Source organism: Mirounga angustirostris, unplaced genomic scaffold (assembly GCF_029215605.1).
Source record: "Mirounga angustirostris isolate CCGP_5_RB_7025 unplaced genomic scaffold, mMirAng1.0.hap1 SCAF_6, whole genome shotgun sequence".
Lineage (NCBI taxonomy): Eukaryota > Metazoa > Chordata > Mammalia > Carnivora > Phocidae > Mirounga > Mirounga angustirostris.
In genome coordinates, this window is record NW_026991714.1 from 146150642 (window position 1) to 146172593 (window position 21952).

At 42.3% G+C, this 21952-nt stretch overlaps 1 protein-coding gene across 2 annotated transcripts in view; it reads left to right on the forward strand.

Moving 5' to 3' along the window:
• Positions 1–21646, forward strand: part of BUB3 (BUB3 mitotic checkpoint protein) — a 35600-nt gene extending 13954 nt beyond the window's left edge. Inside the window, exons 8-9 of one of the 2 annotated variants that reach the window (XM_064595402.1) lie at positions 17374–17510; positions 21325–21646. In XM_064595402.1, coding sequence (XP_064451472.1) covers positions 17374–17416 — 43 coding nt within the window. In that variant the 3' untranslated portion in view covers positions 17417–17510; positions 21325–21646. The remainder of the gene's footprint in view (positions 1–17373; positions 17511–21324) is intronic. The other variant, XM_064595404.1, reaches the window with a different exon arrangement.
• Positions 21647–21952: the final 306 nt, after the last annotated feature.

A 21952-nucleotide genomic window follows, 5' to 3' on the forward strand; every position in this document is an offset into this window, starting at 1 on the left:
TAATCTTGTTTTTTTAAGATTTATTTATTTTAGAGAGACAGAACGCAAACAACAGGAGGGGCAGAGGGAGAGAGAATCTCCAGCAGACTCCACTGAGCGCAGGGCCCAATGCGGGGTTCAGTTTCACAACCCTTGAGATCATGACCTGAGCCGAAATCAAGAGTTGGATGCTCAACCAACTGAGCCACCCAGGCACCCCATCAATACAGTTTTGGAATAGTGTCCAGTGTACTGGACATGTGACCTTCAGCTTTGTTAATTCAGTAAGCATTTAGTAACTGTTACAGAATTAATATAATATGTTAATTGTAGAAACATTTAGATAACAGCATGCAAAAAATGAATTGCATTATATCACATAGTCCTACAATAGGAGATAATATTTTGGTTATCCAAAATCCATCCTTCAGAATTTTCTGTGAATAACCGATTTTGTTTAACCACACCAAATGAAAATGCCTGGGTGAACGTAGTTGGAGATTTTATTTGGGATGGTGTGATGTATGGTACATGCCATGTGTCTTGGCGACATTTACTTTGAGGAGGTATCCTAGATGTATTTTGAAGTAATGGGTGGCTGGTCATCCCCTAGAGCATTTGAAGCGCGAATGCAAGAGAGCTTGCGGCGGTGGCTGAGAGGAGCCTGGCCCTGGAGAACTCATGACATATTTCAGATTTGCACCCGCAGGTGTCCTATTGGGCAGGTGCTCCACATGACTGGTGACAGTTTGTAAGTGAGCTGCTTCTCACGTGGCCTCACTCTTCCGGCTGTTCCAGAGTGAGAAGCTGCAGGTGCCTATTTACCTACAGCTAAGAGGCTCCTGAGCAACTCTGCGGGCTCTAGTATATATAATTTTATAAAGTTTGGATCATATGGAAGAATCTTGCTTTATACACTTAATGTGTTGGGAAAATTCTCTCGTTTGTGTCTTGCCTTATTTTTATTTTTATTTATTTTTATTTTTTTTAAGATTTTATTTATTTATTTGACAGAGAGAGAGAACAAATAGGCAGAGAGGCAGGCAGAGGGAGAAGGAGAAGCAGGGTCCCCACCGAGCCGGGAGCCCGATGCGGGGCTCGATCCCAGGACCCTGGGATCATGACCTGAGCCGAAGGCAGACGCTTAACCAACTGAGCCACCCAGGCGCCCCTCTTGCCTTATTTTTAATTGCCACCTCGTGTGAGGTTTTGAACAAATATTTAATGCCTGTTGTATGTATGCCAGGCACTGTGCTAGGTGCTGAGACTCCGGTGGTCAGTAGGATAAAGTCTCTGCTCTCCCTGGGTTTCCATTCTGGGGCAGGAATTGTGGCTGGTAGTGACAATTAGTGACATGTAGACAATTATAACTGACAAATGCTATCATGCTATAGTGTGACCAAGTTCTGCTTTTAAGCACTTGGCTGACCTTCGGTCCTCACATCTGCTATCCTATCAGTGAAGAGGGCAGGGGGGGCGGTTAAATTTCGTGACTGCTTTTAAATCTAAGGTCACGTCACTGGTTAATAATGAAGATACTATGACAACCTGGGCACCAGGAGAAGCAGTTTGGACAGAAAGCTCCTGTTCAAGAACCTTCTGGTTAGTATTTTAAAGAGGAAAGAGTGTAGCAAGATACCATAGAGTCATAGAGCCTATCACCTGTATGGCTTGTTACTCCTCCAGAATTGCGTCTGCTAGTTTATCGGGTCGGGCAGCATGACGAGACAGCTTGAGTCTTGATTCTAGCCTTTGAACCTGACTCTGAATCCTAACTTTCTGCTTCATCCATTGTGTCACTGGCCACGTTAATTTCTGAGCCAGCTTCAGCATCTGTAAATGGAGAAAATACCTAATTCATGGAGTTACAAATGAGTGTGTAGCCTGTTTCTGAGGGTGCGCCTGGCAGTCAGTGAATAGCAAATCCTTGCTCTCCTTGGATAAAAAATACTCAGTCTGTTGCTCTCATTCATTAGTCAGCTGACTTTCATTTTAGGTTTTCTTCTTTTTAGTAGATTAATGTAGTTCTCACGTATCTGTAGGATTCCTAGTTCTTAAGTTTGCCAGTATATATATTGTTTTAAAAACTGATAAGCTTTTTCAAGCATTCAGAAAAACAGTCACACAAGTCCACCATCCAGGCTTTACAAAGTTAATATTGCCATCTTAATTGCTTATTTTTACAATAAAGCCTTGCACATACCTGGGGCTTCATTTGTACCCCTCTGTCACCCCATTCCCACTTCTCTTTTTAAGAGTTGTACCCATTTATGCCTTTAGGCTCATGTGGTATCCACATACATGTTTTTAAAAGTTACAGAAATGGTATACTGTTTCTGTCCTGGAATGAGCCCACCCCTGTTCTTCATTAAGTGTGGTTAATAAGATGTAGAAGGAAAAGGACAAAGACAGGATCATTTGTAGGGAAATAGCAAAGCAGCAAGGATGTATAGTGGAGTGACTGAGTGAGTGCCCCCTTTTTCCTAGGAGTAGATCAGCCACCATCTTTCACTGGGGAAAGAACTTACTTAAGCTATTAGGTCTAGTTACAGCAATTTCCTTAAAAAAAAAATGGCACCTGGCTGGCTCCATTGCTTTGGAACTAGCACAAAGAGAAACTCACTGTTGAGCCTGGTGCCTACAAATACCCATTGGACCACTGAGTACAAAGGTACTTTTCCCTTGATCAAGGGCGTGTTGCAACAATGCTTTCATTTTTTTTCAAAAAAATTTTTATTTTTAAGTAGGTTCCACATCCAGTGTGGAGCCCAACATGGGGCTTGAACTCACGACCCTCAGATCAAGACCTGAGCTGAGATCAAGAGTCGGAGGCTTACTGACTAAGCCACCCAGGCGCCCCAACATTGCTTTCATATTTGAAGGATACCCACAGAACTTGTGGGTTGTCGTGGATCGTTGGCTTAGTTGGGAAGTATTTTATATCCCGAGGGAAGAAATCTGAAGGTAAAAATGGGACTGTGATTTATGGAGAGCTGTCATTGAGCAAATACAACACAAGTTAGCTTGCCTGATGAATAAAACTTAACAATTTGGCAACCAGCTCTCAGAACTTACTTTAAATGAAAAGCAGTTGGTTTTAGTTTGTTGTTTGGCTTTCTGTGAATACACCACTGGTGGTCTGACTTTCCAAATCACCTGACTTGAATAGAGAAATGGAAAAAGAAATGTTTTGCTTTCCTTAGCTTTAATGTCACAGGGTGTCACACTGAAGTAATTGAAGGCTCATTTCCAGTGGTTTATTTCATTAACTAATTTCCCAAGCAGTATTCTTTCACCTCTGACCATCCTAGCCAACAAACCTGAAGAAGCCGTACAAATTATACCTACTGGTCTCTGAAGCACCAAAGTTTGCTTTTCCAATGTTGTAATGAAGTACCTTTCATCCCCTTTATAGGACTGTGTTATAGGCTATTGCAGTAATTTAAAACCTATGTACCTAGACTCCTGACCTTGTTATAACATCACTTTATAATTCTCAAAATACTTGGCTCTCGATTTTCTTAGTACCAGCCATGTATTCTTAAAGAGGCCAGACGATTTGTCTTCGGTGTTTTATTAGCCATATCTCCTCAGCCGGTAAGACCGAACATTCTTATTGAATTGCCTGACAAAAATCACTCAATTCTTTCATTATTTCGCAGCTTAACATGGCAGTCAGTTATTAGCATTCTCCCATTTACAGAAATACCCTTGGTTGGAATAATGGCAGTGTGCACCTTCAAGCTTTGGATGTGGAAGCAGCTCTGGTGCTGGGTTCACTGTTAGTTCATCAAGATTGCTGGGGATACTGTGGAGAAGCCCAGCTTTCCATACGTGACCAACATAGCGGTCCTCCTAGATGTGGAGGACAAGTATGTTAACAGCCACTCAGCACGTTGCCCTTTGTTGCTGTTGTCCGTCAGGTGAACACTGACTTCAGTTACTAGCAGAAGTCTAGAACGGGTGCTGTTCGTTGAGAGCTCAGTCCTTCCTTGATGGCCTGGCTTTTGCTTGTGCTACTAGGATGTTAAATGTACTTGTAAAGGTTGGACTTCACCTTTGCTTTGCAATAACATGTACTATTTCAAAACATCTCGTGCTTATGCTGCCCACCGTTACCCAGGATTTTATTTTTGACTCCAAACCGAAGCTATTGAAGAGGAAGAGAAATCTCATTTATTTGGACTTCACTAACAGAGAATTTGTGATAAATTGACTTGACTTAGGAGGAAAAGCAAATGAGATCAGAGGGAATATATTTAACTCCTGAAAGGTGAATTCTTCATGGCGATTTAGCACCTTCTTAGAGATAGTAGTAATATTTGATCTGTGCATTGAACAGGGCTTCTGCTTGGAGACGCTTGAGTAGCCATTCCCATCCTGAGTCTGGGCATGTTTAATGTTTCTAAAGAAACACTTTTTGGCCGAAAACAGTTAAACAGTTTGATTTACCCGAGACCTCTAAGCTGGTAATTGGGGACAAACCTGTGGAAACAGGCAGAGACCAGCTTCTTGGGATTAATTAGGAAACAGTAGGACTAATCCGAAATTTAAATTGGGCTATCAAGGCAAAATTTTAATTTGGCCACCAGAAATTTTAGAAAAGGTGAAAACCAGGAGAGGGTGATTCCTGTTTCCTCTTTGGACAGCATTTAGACCTCTGTCAGCAAGTTTCTTGATTGATTTAATCTTTTTTATGTTTTTTCCTTGACTAGAGCTTAAGAGTGGAGTAGATGAGAAGAAAAAAAAAAATTAGGAAAAGTTATTTTTAATTCTTGTTGCCTTGAGCATATCTAATTGTAGATTTGGAATTAAAGAGACAAAAATGCTTGTAAAAGCTTCTCCTTTTTTGGCACCTTGGGAGAAGGCGGCGGCAAGAGAGGGAAGGGGGTGTGTTGGAAGGGGCGACAGCTACGCCAGAGGCTATGCCAATATTTGTGGGTGGAATTGTCATTACTTTTGGCAGAAGGGGATTCGTCTTTGTTTTTCTTAGCCCTCCAGAAATACAAAGGTCAGGAATTAGAAACTGAAGAAATCAGTTTGAAACAAGCCTCCTTCGACCTCTGTCAGAACTTGCTGAGTGAGGGGTATCCCAGATCCTTGGACATCTGGAGAACAGATCTGAAAAGCTGCTTCAGGTCTGGCCTCTTACTGAACATTGAGGGCCTCATAGAAAACATGGATGGAGTCTTGGCCATTCTTCTAATGGAGTCATCCATCACTGCCAAGTACTTGCTAGAAGAAACATCAGGGGTCTTTGACAGTAGCCTCCTCATCCTCAGAGATCAAAAGGCTCTGCCAGGCTGCATGTTACAATGGCGCATCGTTCAAGGCCTCTTGGCCACTGCGTAGGGCTAATCCTCAGATCTGTAATCCAGGGGATACAGTCCTTCATTTTATCCCCGCTCTGTTCCTCTCTCACTTCTTTGTCTTTTTCCCTTCTTTCCTTCAATCAGCGGGCAGGTAATAATAGACATTTGTGTAAAAGTTAGGAAAATAAGGCCATTAGTGGATTTTTGAAATAGACGCTCAAGACTCCATGGTGCCATTTGGTCCAGGTGGTGGTGGGTGACAATGGGTAAGTCAGCCCATGGTATGCATTATGCCGTGAAATCACTGGGCCATTTGAAGGCACATTTTACTTTCAGTGCATTAGAACACAAACACAAGCATTGTGGAGGGATTCTGCCAGGTAGTAGCTTGGGAGATACTTTAATTATTGCTTCCCAACATGGCTCATGGTTGCCTCTGGCCCACTTAGCAGGGTGCCCTGGCGTGCAGGGGGGACCCGAGGCTCCAGCTTTTTCTGAAAGGCTCTCTGAGGCTCCTCCCCATGCCGACATGGCCTGACCCGCTGTCCCTTTGCCTTTGAAAGGCAGGGGTTCTCAGCTTCTATAAGTATGGACTTGTAATGTTTCTAAGTATTTGAGTAGATGAAGGTTAAGAAAAACTGAAGTGCTTTACCTCTACCTGCTCAGAGTCCTTCAATGATTGTATCATCTTCTAAACCACACTGATCATTTTTTTCCTTGCATAGTGTTATCTCTCAAATCAATGAGGGTGATACTGTTAACCTATTTGACAGACAAGGAAACCAAAGCTACAAGAGATTAAGCAACATCCTCCAGGTTACACCGCTAGTAGGACCAGGACCAGGATTCATAGCTGGCCTCATTCCAGAGCCTGAACACTTAACCTGCTACACCATTTTGTTTATGTATATAGTTGATGAAGATGTATATTATTTTCCTGTTTGTTCGTTTGTTCATTCATTCATTCATTCATTCATTCATTCATTCTCTATTTATTGACCCATACTGAGTTCCAGACTGTGCTAGGTAGTGAGTTCATTTAGGATAAGGATGGTGTCTTGATATTCATTTTTTCTACAGTGTCTGGACTAGAGTAGGTGCTCAATAAATATATGTATGCCACATGAATGACTGCCTGCAAGGATGGACATAGTTCATGGTACAAGAGTTTGCTTGACCCATCCAAGAGTTTCCAGTTTCCTCCACAGGGCATGAGTTCTTTAAACCCAGGGTGTGCGGTGCCTGGGTGGCTCGGTTGGGTGTCTGCCTTCCGCTTGGGTCATGATCTTGGGGTCCTAGGATTGAGTCCCTGCCCACTGGGGAGCCTGCTTCTCCCTCTCACTCTATGCTCTCCCTTTCTCTCTCAAATAAATAAATAAAATCTTAAAAAAAAAATAAACCTAGGATGTAACACTTGATAGAAGTGTTTATTCCTGTATTTGAGATTTAGTGGTGGAAGCCATGGACACTCACTTTGCTGTAGATTAAGGGAGACGCTTAGAATGTTTCAGGTGATCTGCTGGTAAGTCATGCCCCCACGAACCCCCCCCCCCCCCCGCTGAGTTCTTCAGTTTATCTTAGCTATATTCTCCCTCCTCCTTCCTTCTCTCCCCGCCCCCATCTGTCTCTTTGCTTGTCTCACACACACCTTCCTTTGATGTTTGAATCTTCAAGGTCTTCTCCCACCACCTCCTGTAAGAAGCCTTCCCAGATTTCCCACATCACATTGATCTCACCTCTTCCCATATTCCCCAAGGCATGTTTCCTTATACTTTTCAAAGTCCAATTTGTTTCTGTTTCAGAATAAATTTTGTGTACGAGTAGTCTCTTGTCTCTTGTACTGGCTAATGAGCCCTTAGAGGTCAGGAACCCCACTAGTTCACAGCAACCCAGCATCAAACATAGTGCTGTATGAAGTAGGATGCAGTAAATACGGAATTGGGTTAAAATTTGTCAAGAGTTAAATTCCAAATGCCAGTCTTCCTGGTATTAGGTGCTGTGAGGGCCTTTAGAAGTAACATAGCACAGTCCATAACCTCAAGGGGTTTGAGAAAAAGAAGATAATTTTCACAATGAGTGAAATGAATACCACTGCCTTAGCAATGGCCAGAGAAGAATAGATACTGATTTCATAAACTGGCTAAAACATTTCTTGCCAGATTTTAATGTGAGCTAGATAGGTTCTTTAGGTTTCTACCCCAAACAGCCATAAAAATTTTTTCCTTTTGGGTCATTTCCATTTCAATGCACTTTTGAAAACACCTGGTTGTGACATGTTTCTTGGGATATCATGCTTGAGGACCTCGAGTTACTTCTGACCATATTTCAATCATGGCTTTAATCACATCCTCAGCCATTTGAATTATTTATCATCTTTTTGAGATTACATTTTTTATTCCTAATTATATGACAAAGATATATACCATGAAATATTTATCATGTAATTATGATTAAAATGTACAGTCTCCCCAAAGATATGAATAATAACGTTAAGTATTCTATATTTAATTAAAGGAGTCTGGTGGACTGTGCTGGGTTGCCTTGGTTAAGCTGAGAACTACATTTCCCAGCATCCCCTTATCTGTATGGTTCCGGGTGAGAGTTGGCCCAAAGAGGAATGTACACAGACTAGAAACATGGCCATTATTCTTCAAGCTTTGTTGGCTGTCAGGTGCAGAGATGGATGGCAGCAGAGGTGTCTAATGGGTGCCCAGCTTGTCCTTGCTCCAGCATTTCTTCCTGGCTCTTGGCCCTGATGCCCAACTGGAGCCTAAGACCCTCCACCAGCTGTGTGGCTGTAGACAGGACGGCAGCTACACAGAGGCCTGTACCCGGCTCCCCTTTGTAGTCCCTTTTGTGCCTGGACATGCCTGCCCTCTCTGATCGACTGCTTGGTGACTGCTGATCTGCCAGCATCTCTTTTGGACCTTCTCGCCCCCTCTCAGCTCCTCCCACAACTGTGTATAGTCAGATTCCTATAATAAAATCTCATTCCATTTCTTTGTGGTGTCTCTGCTCCCTGACTGAACCCGGACTGACACAAGGAGGAAGAGAATTAGAAGTAAGTGTGAAGTCTTCTTTTCCAAAGGGCTTTCATTCTTTCAAAGCCTTTTGCTTTTAAAGTTGTTAAGGGCAAGTGTTTAGTGGTGGACAAAAGTGCTAAAACCTTTCTGCCTTGCTTCTGTGGTCTCTGGGACATAATGAGGTGTCCTTTTTCATATGAAGATGACCCTTCTGACTCACTACCATTTGTGAAGGTGGGTTCGTGCTGATCCAGACAAATTCGGATTTGTGAAAGCTCATGAGAGAATAGACACTCACATGTTTATTTCTGTCCTTCATCCCTTCCTCCTTTCCTTGTCATATGACCTCTTATGCTTTTAGGACTAGTGGTGGGGATTTAAAGTTTTAGCAAGGCTAGGAATACAGCAAATCCATGCCTTTCACCTCACTCAGGAACGTGCCTTAATGCTGCTAAGCCCACCGGACACCAAAGTATTCCTTTTGTGGGTCGCTTTTTTGTTTTCCTAACATACTCATTCATCCACCCACCCACCTGCTTACCCATCCATCCATCTATCCACCCATCCATCCATCTCCTGATCTTAACACTTCTGAATGACCTGCCTTGGACATAACATTGGGTTTAGAAGGGTGAGCTTTGTGGTAGACTTGTCGGGTTTGAATGCAGGTGCTGTAACTCACTAACTATGAGATTTGGGGTTGTTATTTAACTTCTGAGCCTTATGTCCTTAGTCTATGTGGTGATAATAACTGCGTATTTTATAGAATAGTCGTAAGGATTAGATGAGCTAATGGGTGTAAAGTGATTTGCACTGGTATGTGGCATATTAATAGTACACAATGTTAACTGCTGTTATTTTTTTCCAGCTTTATTGAGATAGAATTGCTATATAACTGTTACTGTTAATCAAAGATGAATCACATGTCATCTTTGTCTTCAAGAAGCTTACAGTTTACTGGGGTGGGGCAGGCACATAAGCCAGCAAAGTGGCTTGAGGCTGAGAGGAAGGGGACAAGAGTTAGGTATTTTTCTTTTAAGCTTAGAGATATTGAAAGTGTAGGTGGATAAGCATTATGTGGCTATATACATATTTAAATATATAATCATAATCATCGTTAAAACAGTCTCCCAAATTATCACCTCCCCAACATATCTTCTGCACAATTGCTCTTTCAGTCCTGGACCGAGTCCCCTTCCTTGGGATAGTATCTGAAGCCACAGAACTATATACAACACCTCCCGCTCCTTCTTGGCACATTAAATGGACTTGAGATGGATACTTGACCCAAGGGCATCTGATTTTCTGGTTGGAAATAGGGTGGTGACCTTGGACTTTCATTGTCCTGAAAGATGAGTTGGATCAACTGGAATTCATTCCTAGGGCACTAAAGAGACTGAGCCAGTTGGTGGTAGGCTCAGCAGCTGGATGGAGGCTTTTGTACATTTGGTGGCTGGGAAAGCTCCTTCTGGTCCACGTACAAGCAAGTAAGTAAGGTGGAGAGAAGGGAGCATAGGTGTGCATTGAGGAGCAGAGACCATGGAGCCCCCGAAAAATGGAGATCTTGCTTCCATTGAGACCTTTGTATGCAACCTTCTGTTGCATTTCTTGCATTCTTTGTTTGGGTCTCTGGATGAATTTCTACAGGCTCATCTGTAAGCCTTTTTTTCTGTTCTGCAGTGTAGTTATAAATCAATTGACTATTGATTGCCGGATATATGCTATTACATTTAAAAAGTGGGGCATTTATTTTTGGAGGCTCAAACCCTATCCAGCTGTCTTGTGAGTTTGTAAGGTGGTCCAATACTGAAACTTCAGCATTTAATGTGTGCCACAATCCAAAGGGAAGTAGCTGGGTGCGTGCAATCTGTGCTCTCTACTAAAGAAAGAGTTTGTCGATACCCGGGAAGTGGCAAGTTATCAAGAGAACTGCAGCGTGGCTAAAAGAAATCCTTCCTCTTCAGAGGGGCTTCCATTTTCTGAAGTCTGTGGCAGCTAACTTGGTGAGCAAAGCTGAGCTTAAACTTAAGTTTTATAAGAGAGAAAATTGGAACGGGAGAAAAAAAGTCCTGAAGTCTTACGACTTATGAGCTGGGACATTCCAAGCCAGACAGCCTGTGACTCAAATCCTGGCTTTGCAAGTGACCAGCTATGTGATCTGGGGTAAGTTTCCTGAGTCCCAGGCTTCACCCACCTTGTCTGAACAGGTGGTTGTTAGGAGGATGACATGAAAAGGTATGAAAATTGCCTCGCCCAGTCCCTGACATAGAGTGAGGACTCAATTCATGCTAACTGGTTACATAATATATTATATAACATGGTAATATTATGTTACATTGGCTATTATATAAAAGATATACCTTTGGAAGGTGATCTTTGACCCACAAAGCCAAAAATAAACACAAATTCCTATTTTCCTTTTATTCTTTCTTTTGGTCTGTAGGAGTGCCATTGTGTAGTGGTGGACTCCCATGGGACTCAATAATCGAATATTCTCTTTCTAATCTAAAAGGACTTTTATTTCAGGTCATGCATCTTATAACTACACCCCCCCACCCCCCCAGCCCTGCCTTATTCCCTAGTCTCTTTTAAAACACAAATTGAGCTCTAAACTGAGCTGTTACTGTGGGAACAGAAGCCTTCTTCCAAGGATGCCTGCCGTGCGTCTAGTGTCATGAAAATCTCTCTGGCCATAATGAGATGCCATGCACACCCTTGAGAGTGGCTGTCATAAAAAACCCAGAAACTCTCAAGTGTTGACGAGGGTGTGGAGAAATCGGAAGGCTTGTGCCCTGCTAGCAATGGAAAATGTGCAGCCTCTATGGAAAACAGTGTGGTTTGTTCCTCAAAAGAGGAAATACAGAATTCTCATGTAATCCAGCAAACTGACTTCTGGGTATATATCAAAAAGAATTGAGAGCAGAGACTCGTAGAGACATTTGTACACCTATGTTCACAGCAGCATGATTGACGACAGCCAAAAGGTGAGCAGGTAGGCATCCCTCAGCGGATGGACGGAGAAACAAAACGGGGTCCACACATACAGTGGAATACTATTCGGGCAGGAAATTCTCACACATGCTCCACATGGATGGACTTTGAAGACAGTATGCTAAGTGAAACAAAGCAGTCACGAAAGGACAAGGACTGTGTGATTCACTTAACAGGAGGTACCTAGAGTGGTCAAATACAGAGAGACAGAAAGTAGAATGGTGGTTGCCATTGGAGGGGGAGCTTGGGAACTGCGTCTGGGAAGATGAAAAAGGTCCTGGAGATGTGGGTGATAGTTGCCCAACTGTGGGAATGTACGTCATGCTGCCGAACTGTATACTTGAAGATGGCAAAACCAGTAAATTTTATGTGTATTTTACTACAGTCACACCCCACGCACAAGTCTTTGCGTAGCACCCAGCACAGTCTGAATAAATACCGGCTGTTAGAAAACCAAAGTCCCCCTGGGTGTGCATGAGACTGGAGGGGGTGTCTTTCTGGGTAGAGTTTGACTGATTTCCCACCCACCTGACTTCACCCATTGTACTGAAGAGCAAGCAAAACATGGCTTCTAGATTGTACAGGGGGAAAAAAAAGAGAATTTGAATTCTTGCTGGATTTCTACTTGAAGTTTTCACAAAGCTGGTAGGGTGTAACCTCCATGGCCTGGAGTTGGGGTGCCCCAGCTGCTGCTGGGTCGCCGTGCCTTTTCCTGGCTTGTGCTGCAGCTCTGCATTCTAGTGCCGTTCTTGTGTGCTCGTGATTTCTTTCTTGCCCGGGTCTCATCCAGTTCTAATATCAAGTTTATTGTCCGTCCTCTAAGACGAATTGGGTAGTTTCCCCTATTTTTCTAGTCTCTGAAACAATTTAAGGATTACTTGATCCTTGAAGATCTGGTAAGAGCTGCCTTGTAGGTTTTAAGTGGTAGGGGTGGTGGGGAGACTTGGTTGGCAATGCAATTCGATTTATTCCAGTTTTCTGTTTCTTCTTGTGTCAATTTTGGTAATATATGTATATGTACTTCATGTAAATTTCCAGATTTATTGTTTGTAACATTCTTTTATGATTTAAAAAAGTCTCTACTACTTACTTTCTTATTCCTAATATTGGTTGTGACTTTTATTGCCTGGCCTTGCTAGAAGAATGTCTATTTTATTAATTGCTTCCCACCGGAGAACATTTTGGGTTTTGTTGCTCCTGTCTCCTGCTACTTTTCTATTTCATTAATTTCTCCTTTCTTCCAACTTCTTTAGGTTTTCTCTTTGGTTCTCTTTCTTGCTTCTTGAGTTGAACACAAAGCTCAGTAATACACCGTCTTTCTCGATGTAAAATAAATGTATATGAAGCTATACACTGTCTACTTTTAAGTATATTCTTTGCTGTATGTATCTCACCAGTTTTGATATGAGTTATTTCAGAGTTATTTGGTTCCACATACTTTATAATTTCCACTGAGAATTTCCTCTTTTAGTCATGAATTATTGAGATGTACATTTTAAATTCCAAACATGTGGGCTATCTGTTGATTTACAACTAAATGACAGTGTAGTCAGGGAGAGTGGTCTGAATGATACTAATTTTTGTGATTTGTTATGTTTTCCATTGTGACACAAATAGTTTTTATAAATGACTCATGTGCATCTGCAAAGAATTTACTCTGTCAGGTGTAGAGTTCAATTTTTATATTTATTAGATTGTTTGTTAATTTTGTTGTTCAAATCTGTTATGTTCTGATTAAATTTTGAACTACATTAGCTATCAATTTTCTGATGTGTTAAGCTCCCACGAAGTTGATTTGTCAGTTTCTGCTTGTAATTCAGTTTTTGCTTTGTGTAGTTTTTTACTTTATATATTTTTATATATTTTATGAATTACATTACTTTGAGGTTGTGTTATTAGGTATATACAAGTTTGTGATTATTATATTTTCTAGGTGGATTTTTTTCCCTTTGATTATTACAAAGTATGCCTCTTCATCCCTATGAATACCTTTTGCTTTACATATTATCTGATGTCATATTACTCTCTGGGCTTATTTTGGTTAGCATTTGCATCTGATATATATTTATATTCCAATATTTTCAGCATTTCTTGTGAGTTTTAGGTATGTCTATTTTAAGCATCATATAGCTGGGTTAAAAATGCAGATGCAATCTAGTAATTTCAGTCTTTTAATTGATGAACTTAATCCATTTCGATTTTTATGTGACCGCTGATGTATATAAGTTCATTTCTATAGTTTCTACTATTTCATTGGTTTGGGTATTTTTGTTTACCATGCTTTTGTTTCTCTTTTCTCTTTCTCTGCTCTCTGTGGATTGATAAAGTTTTTCATATTCTCTGTCCTTCTCCATCTCACTTCAGTTTGAAGGTTATAGATTGATAGCTACCCTTCAAGTTTAAGCACTCATAATTAACTATACAACTTCATTTTTTTTAAAAAAGATTTTATTTTTAAGTAATTTCTACACCCAATGTGGGGCTTGAACTCACAACCCCAAGATCAAGGGTCACACTGAGCCAACGAGGCACCACAAGCATAAAACTTTCTGTCAAACTCTATAAAATATTCAGTATTGCTAGCCTCTTCCCAACAACAGTGGTCTCACACATGTTACCTGTTCACTGAACACTCCTTCCCGCTTTCTTATAATTGATGTTTACAGTTTTAATTTTAGTTTTATTCAATTTTAAAATGCCAAAGTTAGTTATTTTCTTTTTATAGTTAATTAACTACATGTATTAACTTTTTAAAATCTTTGCCCATAGTGAGCATATCTTTGTGTTCCAGATAATGTCTTTATTTTGTTCTTTTTCTTGAAGGGTGGTTTAGCTGTATATAAAATTCTAGGTTGACAGTTAATTTTCCCTCAGCCTGCTTTTTCTTTTAAAAAAATATTTATTTATTTATGAGAGAGAGAGAGGGAGAGAGAGAGAGAAAGAGTGTGGGGGCGGTGGGGCAGAGGGAGAGGGAGAGAGAGAATCTCCAGCAGACTCCCCACTGAACTTGGAGCCCATCACAGGGCTTGATCCCACGACCCCGAGATCATGACCTGAGCTGAAATCAAGAGCCAGATGCTTAACTGACTGAGCCGCCCAGGCTCCCCCTCAGCCTCCTTTTTGTTAGCATCTGTACTTTCCTGTTGAGAAGCCTGTTATAAGTGTAACTATTGTTTCTTTATAGAATATCTGTCTTTTTTCCTTCTGTATATTAGTCAGGATTCTCCAGAAAAAGAATCAGTAAGATGTATATGTATATATAAAGAGATTTATTTTAAGGAATTGGCTCATGCACTGTGGAGGCTCGTGAGTCCAAAATCTGATAAGGGGAAGCTGGCAGGCTGGACACTCAGGAAAGAGAGCTCTTCAAAGGCAGTCTTCTGGTGAACCAGAAAGTGCTGATGTTGCACACAAAATCTGAAGGCAAGCTGCTGGTAGAATCCTCTCTTGCCTGGGGGAGGTCAACCTTTTGTTCTAGTCAGGCCTTCCACTGATTGGATGAGGCCCAGCCACTTTATGAGGGTAATCTGCTTTACTCAAAGTCCACCAATTCAAATATAAAGCTCATCCAAAAACACCCTCACAGAAATGTCCAGAATAATGACTGGCCAAGTATCTGGCCACTGTGGCCCAGCCAATTTGACACATTAAAATTAACCATTACACTCTGGAAGCTGTTAAGGTCGTCTCCTGATCCTTTATGTTCTATAGTTTCACTGTGATTTATGTTATCTGTACCTGCTTGGTACTCAAAGTGTACAAACTTTAACTTCTTGAAAATTTGTCGCATTTATATTTGTGAGTATTGCTTTCCCCAAATTCGTTAGCATTCCCTTGTTCTGGCACTCCTGCTTGCTGGATGTTGTGTTTTCTCTCTGTGCTTTGTTCTGAGTGAGTTCCTCAGAACCCTCTTCCAATATATTAATTTTCTCTTTGTATTTGTGTAGAATTTATTCCACCCAGTAAGTGTTTTTTATTTCTAGGATTTCTGGGGTTTTTTTTATATCTGCCTCTTCTTGTTTTATATTTGCCTATTTTTGATACATAATTTCTTGAATTGTTTTTAATGAAGTCATGCCTTCCTTTATCTCCTTGAATATTTTAGACATCAATAAAGTCTTTGGTTGACAGAGCTATAAAATTAATGTCCTCTGGATTAAATATATGTTTCAATTTGATTTTGATGGCTGACTTATAATTTTGTTTTTTAGGCTTATTATTTCCCCCCCAGCTCTATGGAAGTGCAGTTGACAAATAAAATTGTAAGATATTTAAGGTGTACGATGTGACGATTTGATATATGTATACATTGTAACAGGAATTCCCCATCAAGATTTTGAGTAAAGGGTCTTAATTTTGGTCCTTTGTTGTTACTGCTGGTGTTTCTCTCTCTGTACTTCCTTCTTCCTGTCTCACAGACCCCTCGTACCCGGCAGATACCAGCCTCCCAGCTGCTGCTTTCTGCCACCAGCCCCAGAGATCAGCTCCGCATAGATGTCAGTTTCTGGTTTTAGGGTCAAAATCTGTCTTTTTTGTTTTCTCTTACAATTTAGCCATCGTTGCTGTGGTCCCTGGAGCAGAGGGTGATCAGAACGTGCGCTTACTGTGGCATCGTGATGAGCTAGCCCATGTGGTTTAAACATTTTGCTCTATTTGCACCAGATAGATGACTTGATGAGAAACAATTAGAAAAATAAAAGTAGTGGCTCAAATATTCCCAGTTTCCTGATATTGCCAACATTGAGAGAATTAATTCTGGTTGGTGAAATGAACCAAGGGGTTGGGCTTACACATCTTAGGCCAGGTGTACCTGCTCTCAGAATTTGTTTTACCACCACTACCAAGATGACCACCGGCTCAGGAGGAAGTGTCTCTTGTCTTGGCTGCTTGTTGGCAGGATGACTTCCTCTAGATAATTTTCTATTTTGGAGTGAAGTGGATATTGGGCTGTCCTGATTTACTTCACTGGAGATTGTAGGTGTGCAAGCACTTTGAAAAACGTTTGGAAGTCCTCTGCCGCAGTGAATGGTGTTATTATTAATACTCCTTGGCGGTTCTCGTTGGAGAAGATAGTGCAGTGTGGCCCAAGGGAAGGGTTTTAGAAGCAGGTGGATCTGAGTTGTGATTCTGGGTCCACACTTATTAGCTGTGTGATCCTGGTGGGTAAATTAGTTAACCAGACTCTTCTTCCTTAAATGAGATAAGCAGTAGCTGTCATTACTGTGCCCCCTTTTACTTTGCTCCATGAGCTTGGGATGGGAGGTCAACTTCTTCGTTTCCTGTCCTCTGGAAACTTCAGTAGTGCCAAGCTCCATCCTGGAGTTAAAGGAGAAGATTAAAGAAGCCCAGGGCACTTTGCCCTTTATCATCCCCCAGAGTGGTTTTTCCTTCCAGAGCGTCATCTGTATGAAACTTTTCTCATTCCTGAGGAAACCAACCAATTGCCTTTCATTATTTTCTGATTTCTTGGGTACCAGACCTAGAAAGTGGTTCAGAGGGTCAGGTCAAAGTGGCTCTAGGAGGTAGAGGGACAGACCAGCCTCGGGTCTTTCCCACCCTAGCACCCCTGCCTTCGCTGCCCACCATCTGCAAGCTCCCCAAAGCCAGGTGCTTGTGATGAGCACACCCATAGTGCCAGCGCTTTGTGGGGTTCTCTTCTGCGATCATTCACAAGGGCTGCACCAGGAAGGAATGCATCTGGACCGCAGAACCTCCAAGGCAACAGAGAGTTCAGACGTGGTGTGGAAGCAGGAACGTCATTCCTGCCCGACTGAAAGGCGACTAGTTTATATGTAAGAATCTGGACTGGGACACAAGGGACCTGAACGGGGAGCTCCGTAGCCTTGGCCTGGTTTTAGTTTCCTTACCTCTGATATGGGGGGGTCTCAGTTGCCAATGGCTAAAAGTCCATTTGGAAGGAATGGCACCTTTTGTTGCTCAGGCTGTGCCTGTCCCAGGGAAGGGGACTTGTTGTCGCTCAAGGTTAGGGGTAGCTCCTTAAAGGGTCTTGGGGCAGGGTCCTCAGGATGATACTGCAGTCCTCCCTGACTCTCGTTTCTTCTTTACAGTGCCTTCTTCAGTTCCTTCTTGGGTCATTTGCTAAGAATCTGACCAGTACCAGTCCCTTTCTGATCTTACTTGCTCTAAAGTCAAGACACTGACGAGGCAACCAGGATCAGTGCGCCCTCCTCTTCTGGCTCCCTGTGTGAGTAAAGGGTGCTGGTGCAGGAAGCTGGGGTAGTTCTGTTAAATTCACTGCTTTGATGCTGGATTTTGACAAATACTAAAAGTGACCGGAAAAGGGGGAGGGGGATCCCAACCCAAGCCTGGAGGCTTTTGAGTGGCTCGAAAAATCATTGTATGAAGCTGCAATAAACATCAATCTGCAGGTATGTTATAATTTTCTGTTTTAAGAGAACGTGGAATAGCTGTAACTGCTTTTGTATTGGAGCAGGGAAGCTGTACCCGGACCTGAAGATCTTTCATCTGTCGTCCCTTAATACATACTCACGAGTACGTCGCAGTCTTGAGGAAGCACAATTAGAAAGGGGGTAATCCTTTCTTCAAGCCCTCAGGTTTAATTTTCATGATTACGGTAGATTATGAGTCATTCTGAGTCTTGGTCTCCAGGAGAGACAGCGCCTTCTCTCCAGTCCTTTCAACAGTTGTTTATGGCAGTTTCAGCCTCTTTCTGCCTCTCGGAGCCTCTTTATTTTTAAAGCAAGGCAGACAAGGCCGAAAATTATTCCATTAAAGAGGGGCAATTTTTGTAATGGGACTTAGAGTGCTTTGCAGAAGTGCAGGCAAGTTTCTTCAATATCCTGAGCATTATTCGCTCATTTAGTTAAATGATGTTTCTAATTCCCTGGTAATTACGTGTAATGAGGCACTTTTTCTCTTCTTGATGAGACTTTAGCCTAATATGAGATGGCGTATTTTTTCTTTTTTTTTTTTTTTCCATGGGGATAATTACGCCTTCCTGGGAAAAGCAGGGTTTGTTGTGCAGAATATAGCAAATTATTTTATTTCCTGCCATCTTGACTGCCAGTAAATTATAAAATTAAGTTTCAGTGGCGCATTAGCACCATTTTGGAAAAAGCTCGAGACTATTTTTCTTTTTCTTTTCTTTTCTTTTCTTCTTTCTTCCTTTTTTTTTTTTTTTTTTAAATTCATGTACCGCTGCCCTCTCGGACTGTAGAGGCTATTATTCATAGAATAGATGTTTTTCTTCCAATTCCTAGGATTCAGAGGTATTGAAGCAGTAACATAGGTTTAATTTTTCTGGCTGATATCCAACGTAGAATGTTCTTGTAAGCGTCTTTGTGTTCGGGTAATTATCATCCCAAAGTTAAGTAATATGTCCCCTCTTTTCTCTGCTCTCCCCTCACTCCTCCTTTGGATGGCAAATTACCTTTTTTTTGTGCAATGCTTCAGTTAGATGCAAAGCAACTAAATTTGAATCACATGAAGGTGGTGACACCGACTATTCAAAGGCAAGAAATTCAGAGTTAATACAGTCACTCTACTTAACTCTTCCTGTTGTTAAAAAGCAACTTTGAAGATAGGAAAAATATGAAGAGAGCATCATTAATTAAGCACAATGTCATGTTGAACTTCGGTTTCCCGGATTCAATAATTTTTGACTAATTTTAAAGGAAAAGTGTGTGTGTGTGTATTTGTGTGCATGTGTGTCTGCTGCTTTTTTGGTTTTTGTTTCTGAAGAAGAAACATTTCTTAGGAAGCAGCGGTAGAATGGGGTGGAAGGAGAAAAAGAGAGCTAGGGTTGGGAGTCAGGGGGCTTGAGTTTTAGGGCAGACCCTGTCTACCTCTACCTAGCTGTGCAGTTTGGGTAAGACAACCTCTTTGAGCCTCAGTCCCCTCCTCTGCAAAGTGCATGGGTTCCAGCGGATGATCTCCAAGTGTTTAGGAACTCAAAAGGCCTTCGGATTAATTAACGAAAGGATCATGTGCTGGGGTCATTCCAAAGCAGCCTCGATTGGAGGGAGGGTGTGTACATGTGTGCGTGTGTGTGTGTGTGTGTGCGCGTGTGTGTGTGGTGACTCTCTTCTGCTCCATCACCATACCTTGATAAGGAGCCTGGTTCCCAGCGGCCTGCAAGTTCCTGTCTGCTGTGTGTTAGTTCAGCCGTGGTTCTGGAATGTGGAAGGGTGCTGTACGTCCACACAGGACAAGTTTTTCACCTGCCAGTGAACCCAGGATCCTGTAGCCCAGCATTGTTTCCCTTTGGCAGGAATGTGTCCCTGTGGCTTTTGACCAATGTCCCAATATTTCCCTCTTCTTGAGGGTGACCAAAGACTCTTTTCTGTTTGTTTACATGTCTGAAATCAACAGCAGTGTACTGAGAACAATACTATCTTTTTCAGATAAATGGAAGGAGTCTGCTTGATGTGGGCTGACTTCTGCATGTTTGGGGAATGGGGGTGGTGACCAAAATGATGAGTCTTTCTTGCTTGTGTAATCAGCCTGCAATAAAAACCACCCATCTGGAGTTTTTACTTTAAGAAACTGCTGTTTGGGGTAATTCTGTTTTAGGATATTTGTGTTGCTTACTTCACTTTTCCCCTTGGGATCGCTGGGGAGGCTCACGTGCTGCTTCCTGGTGGGTCCTCCTCAGACAACAGCTCCAGGCATGTCCTTTTGTAGCTTAGTACCCACAGGAGCTCCCTGTTGACCACGGGACAGTGTAAACTCTATATCCCAGCATGAACCAGACTGTGGGCCCTGGAGTCAGACGGACAAAGGTCTGAGTTCTCCATCTAGCACATTTACAAGCTCTGTGATCTTGGTCAAGTTGCTTAACTTCTGTGAGTCTCAGTTCTCTCATCTGTATAATGGGTATCATAGGAATACCTCATAGGATAAAGTGAGACAGCATGTGTAAAGCCCTTAGCACAGAGCCTGGGATTTAACTGCTTAGCTATGTGAGCTGCTATTATTGGTGTTATTATTAAAATCGCATCCTGTACTCTTGGCTTAGATGTTTAGATATTTTAGATGTTTGAATTCTACATTTCAGCCACTATTCCCTAACCCAAGCTCTCCAGTCCTTGTGCCTCTGTTTATATGGGTTCCTCTGCCTAGCATCCTTTTCTTTCTTGCTTCCTGTGCCATGAACTCACTCAGACTCTCGTTGGCATATTCATCAGATACTCACGGAGCACCCAGTACTTGCTGGTCCCACTTGCCTGTGGTGGCTAATCTCAGACATGCCTTTGCTGACTGCCCTGGTGGGAGGGGGCCCTCTCTCTGTCACTTCCCTGACTCAGTGCTAGTACGGTGGCTCTATGTGAGCGGGGACTAAAGTGAATGGAATCACTTTGGGAATCCCAGCACCTCCCCCAGGCCTGTTTGGAGCATGCAGTGTCTTGCCAGGGGAGTTCCCTTTTCTGAACTCCCTTGGCACCCAGCTCCCTATGATGGTTCTTGGTCCTCACTGCTTGTCCCATGGCTGTGTGCATGGTGAAATGACCGAACACAGGCTTCCAGCCCAGGCTTCCCACTTAGCTGCGTGTGGCCTTGGGTGAGTCACAGAGGCTCCCTGCACCCCGTCAGTTTCTCACACTTGATGTGACAACACCTGTCACCGAGCATCAGCGTGAGGATGAAGTGGGGCACGTAAGCACTTAGCTCAGTGCACAGCACACAAGAAAAGCTCAGTGAGTGGCGGCTGCTATGGCTGTCATTATAACTACAAGAGAGGTTCTCAGGCCTGGCCGCTACCCATCACATGGACAGCTCTTACACATAGATTCCTGGGCCCTCCTTGACCTCCTGAATCAGAGCTGCCGAGATGGATTTTGGGAATGTGTTTGCCTTGTGTTTTTGGGATGGCTCTGGAGCTCAACCCAGGAGATTGCAAGGGGTGTGCTTCTGGCCCTGACAGGTGCCTGTGTTGTATTATGAAGTGCACCCTGTACTGGGTTGGATAGGTCCCCACAAAATTTACGCCCACCCAGAACCCGTGAATGTGACCATGTTTGGAAATACGGTCTTTGCAGATGTAGTCAAGTTAAGATGTGGCCCTAGTGGATGGAGGTGGGCTCTAAATCCAACGTAACTGACGTCCTTGTAAGAAGAAGGAAATTTGGACACAGAGACACACACAGAGGGAAGCTGGAAGCAGAGATCGGAGTGATGCAGCCACAAGCCAAGGAACACCTGGGGCCACCAGAAGTTGGAAGAAGCAAGGATCGTCCCCAGAGGCTTTGGAAGAAGCACAGCCCTACCAACACTTTGATTTTGGCCTTCAACTTCTGGCCTCCAGAACTGTGTAACAGTTTATTCTCCTCAGAATAAATTTCTGCTGTTTGAAGCTGTCAAGTTTGTTGTAATTTGTTACAGCAACAATAGGGAACTAATACAGACTCTACATCACATTTTGATAATCCTGCAATTAGGCAGAAACTCTGCTGATGAAGCCCATTTGTGAATAATTTGACATGTTTCTGGCATTTATAGACATCCATACACATCTTAGGAAAGAATTTCCCCCTTAGGGGAAAATGGTCTTGATACATTTTAATTTTTTAAATTTTATTTTTTATTTGTTTCAGCCTTATTGAGATAGAATTGACATATAACACTGTGTAAGTTTAAGATATGCAGTGCATTGATTTGATGCACTTA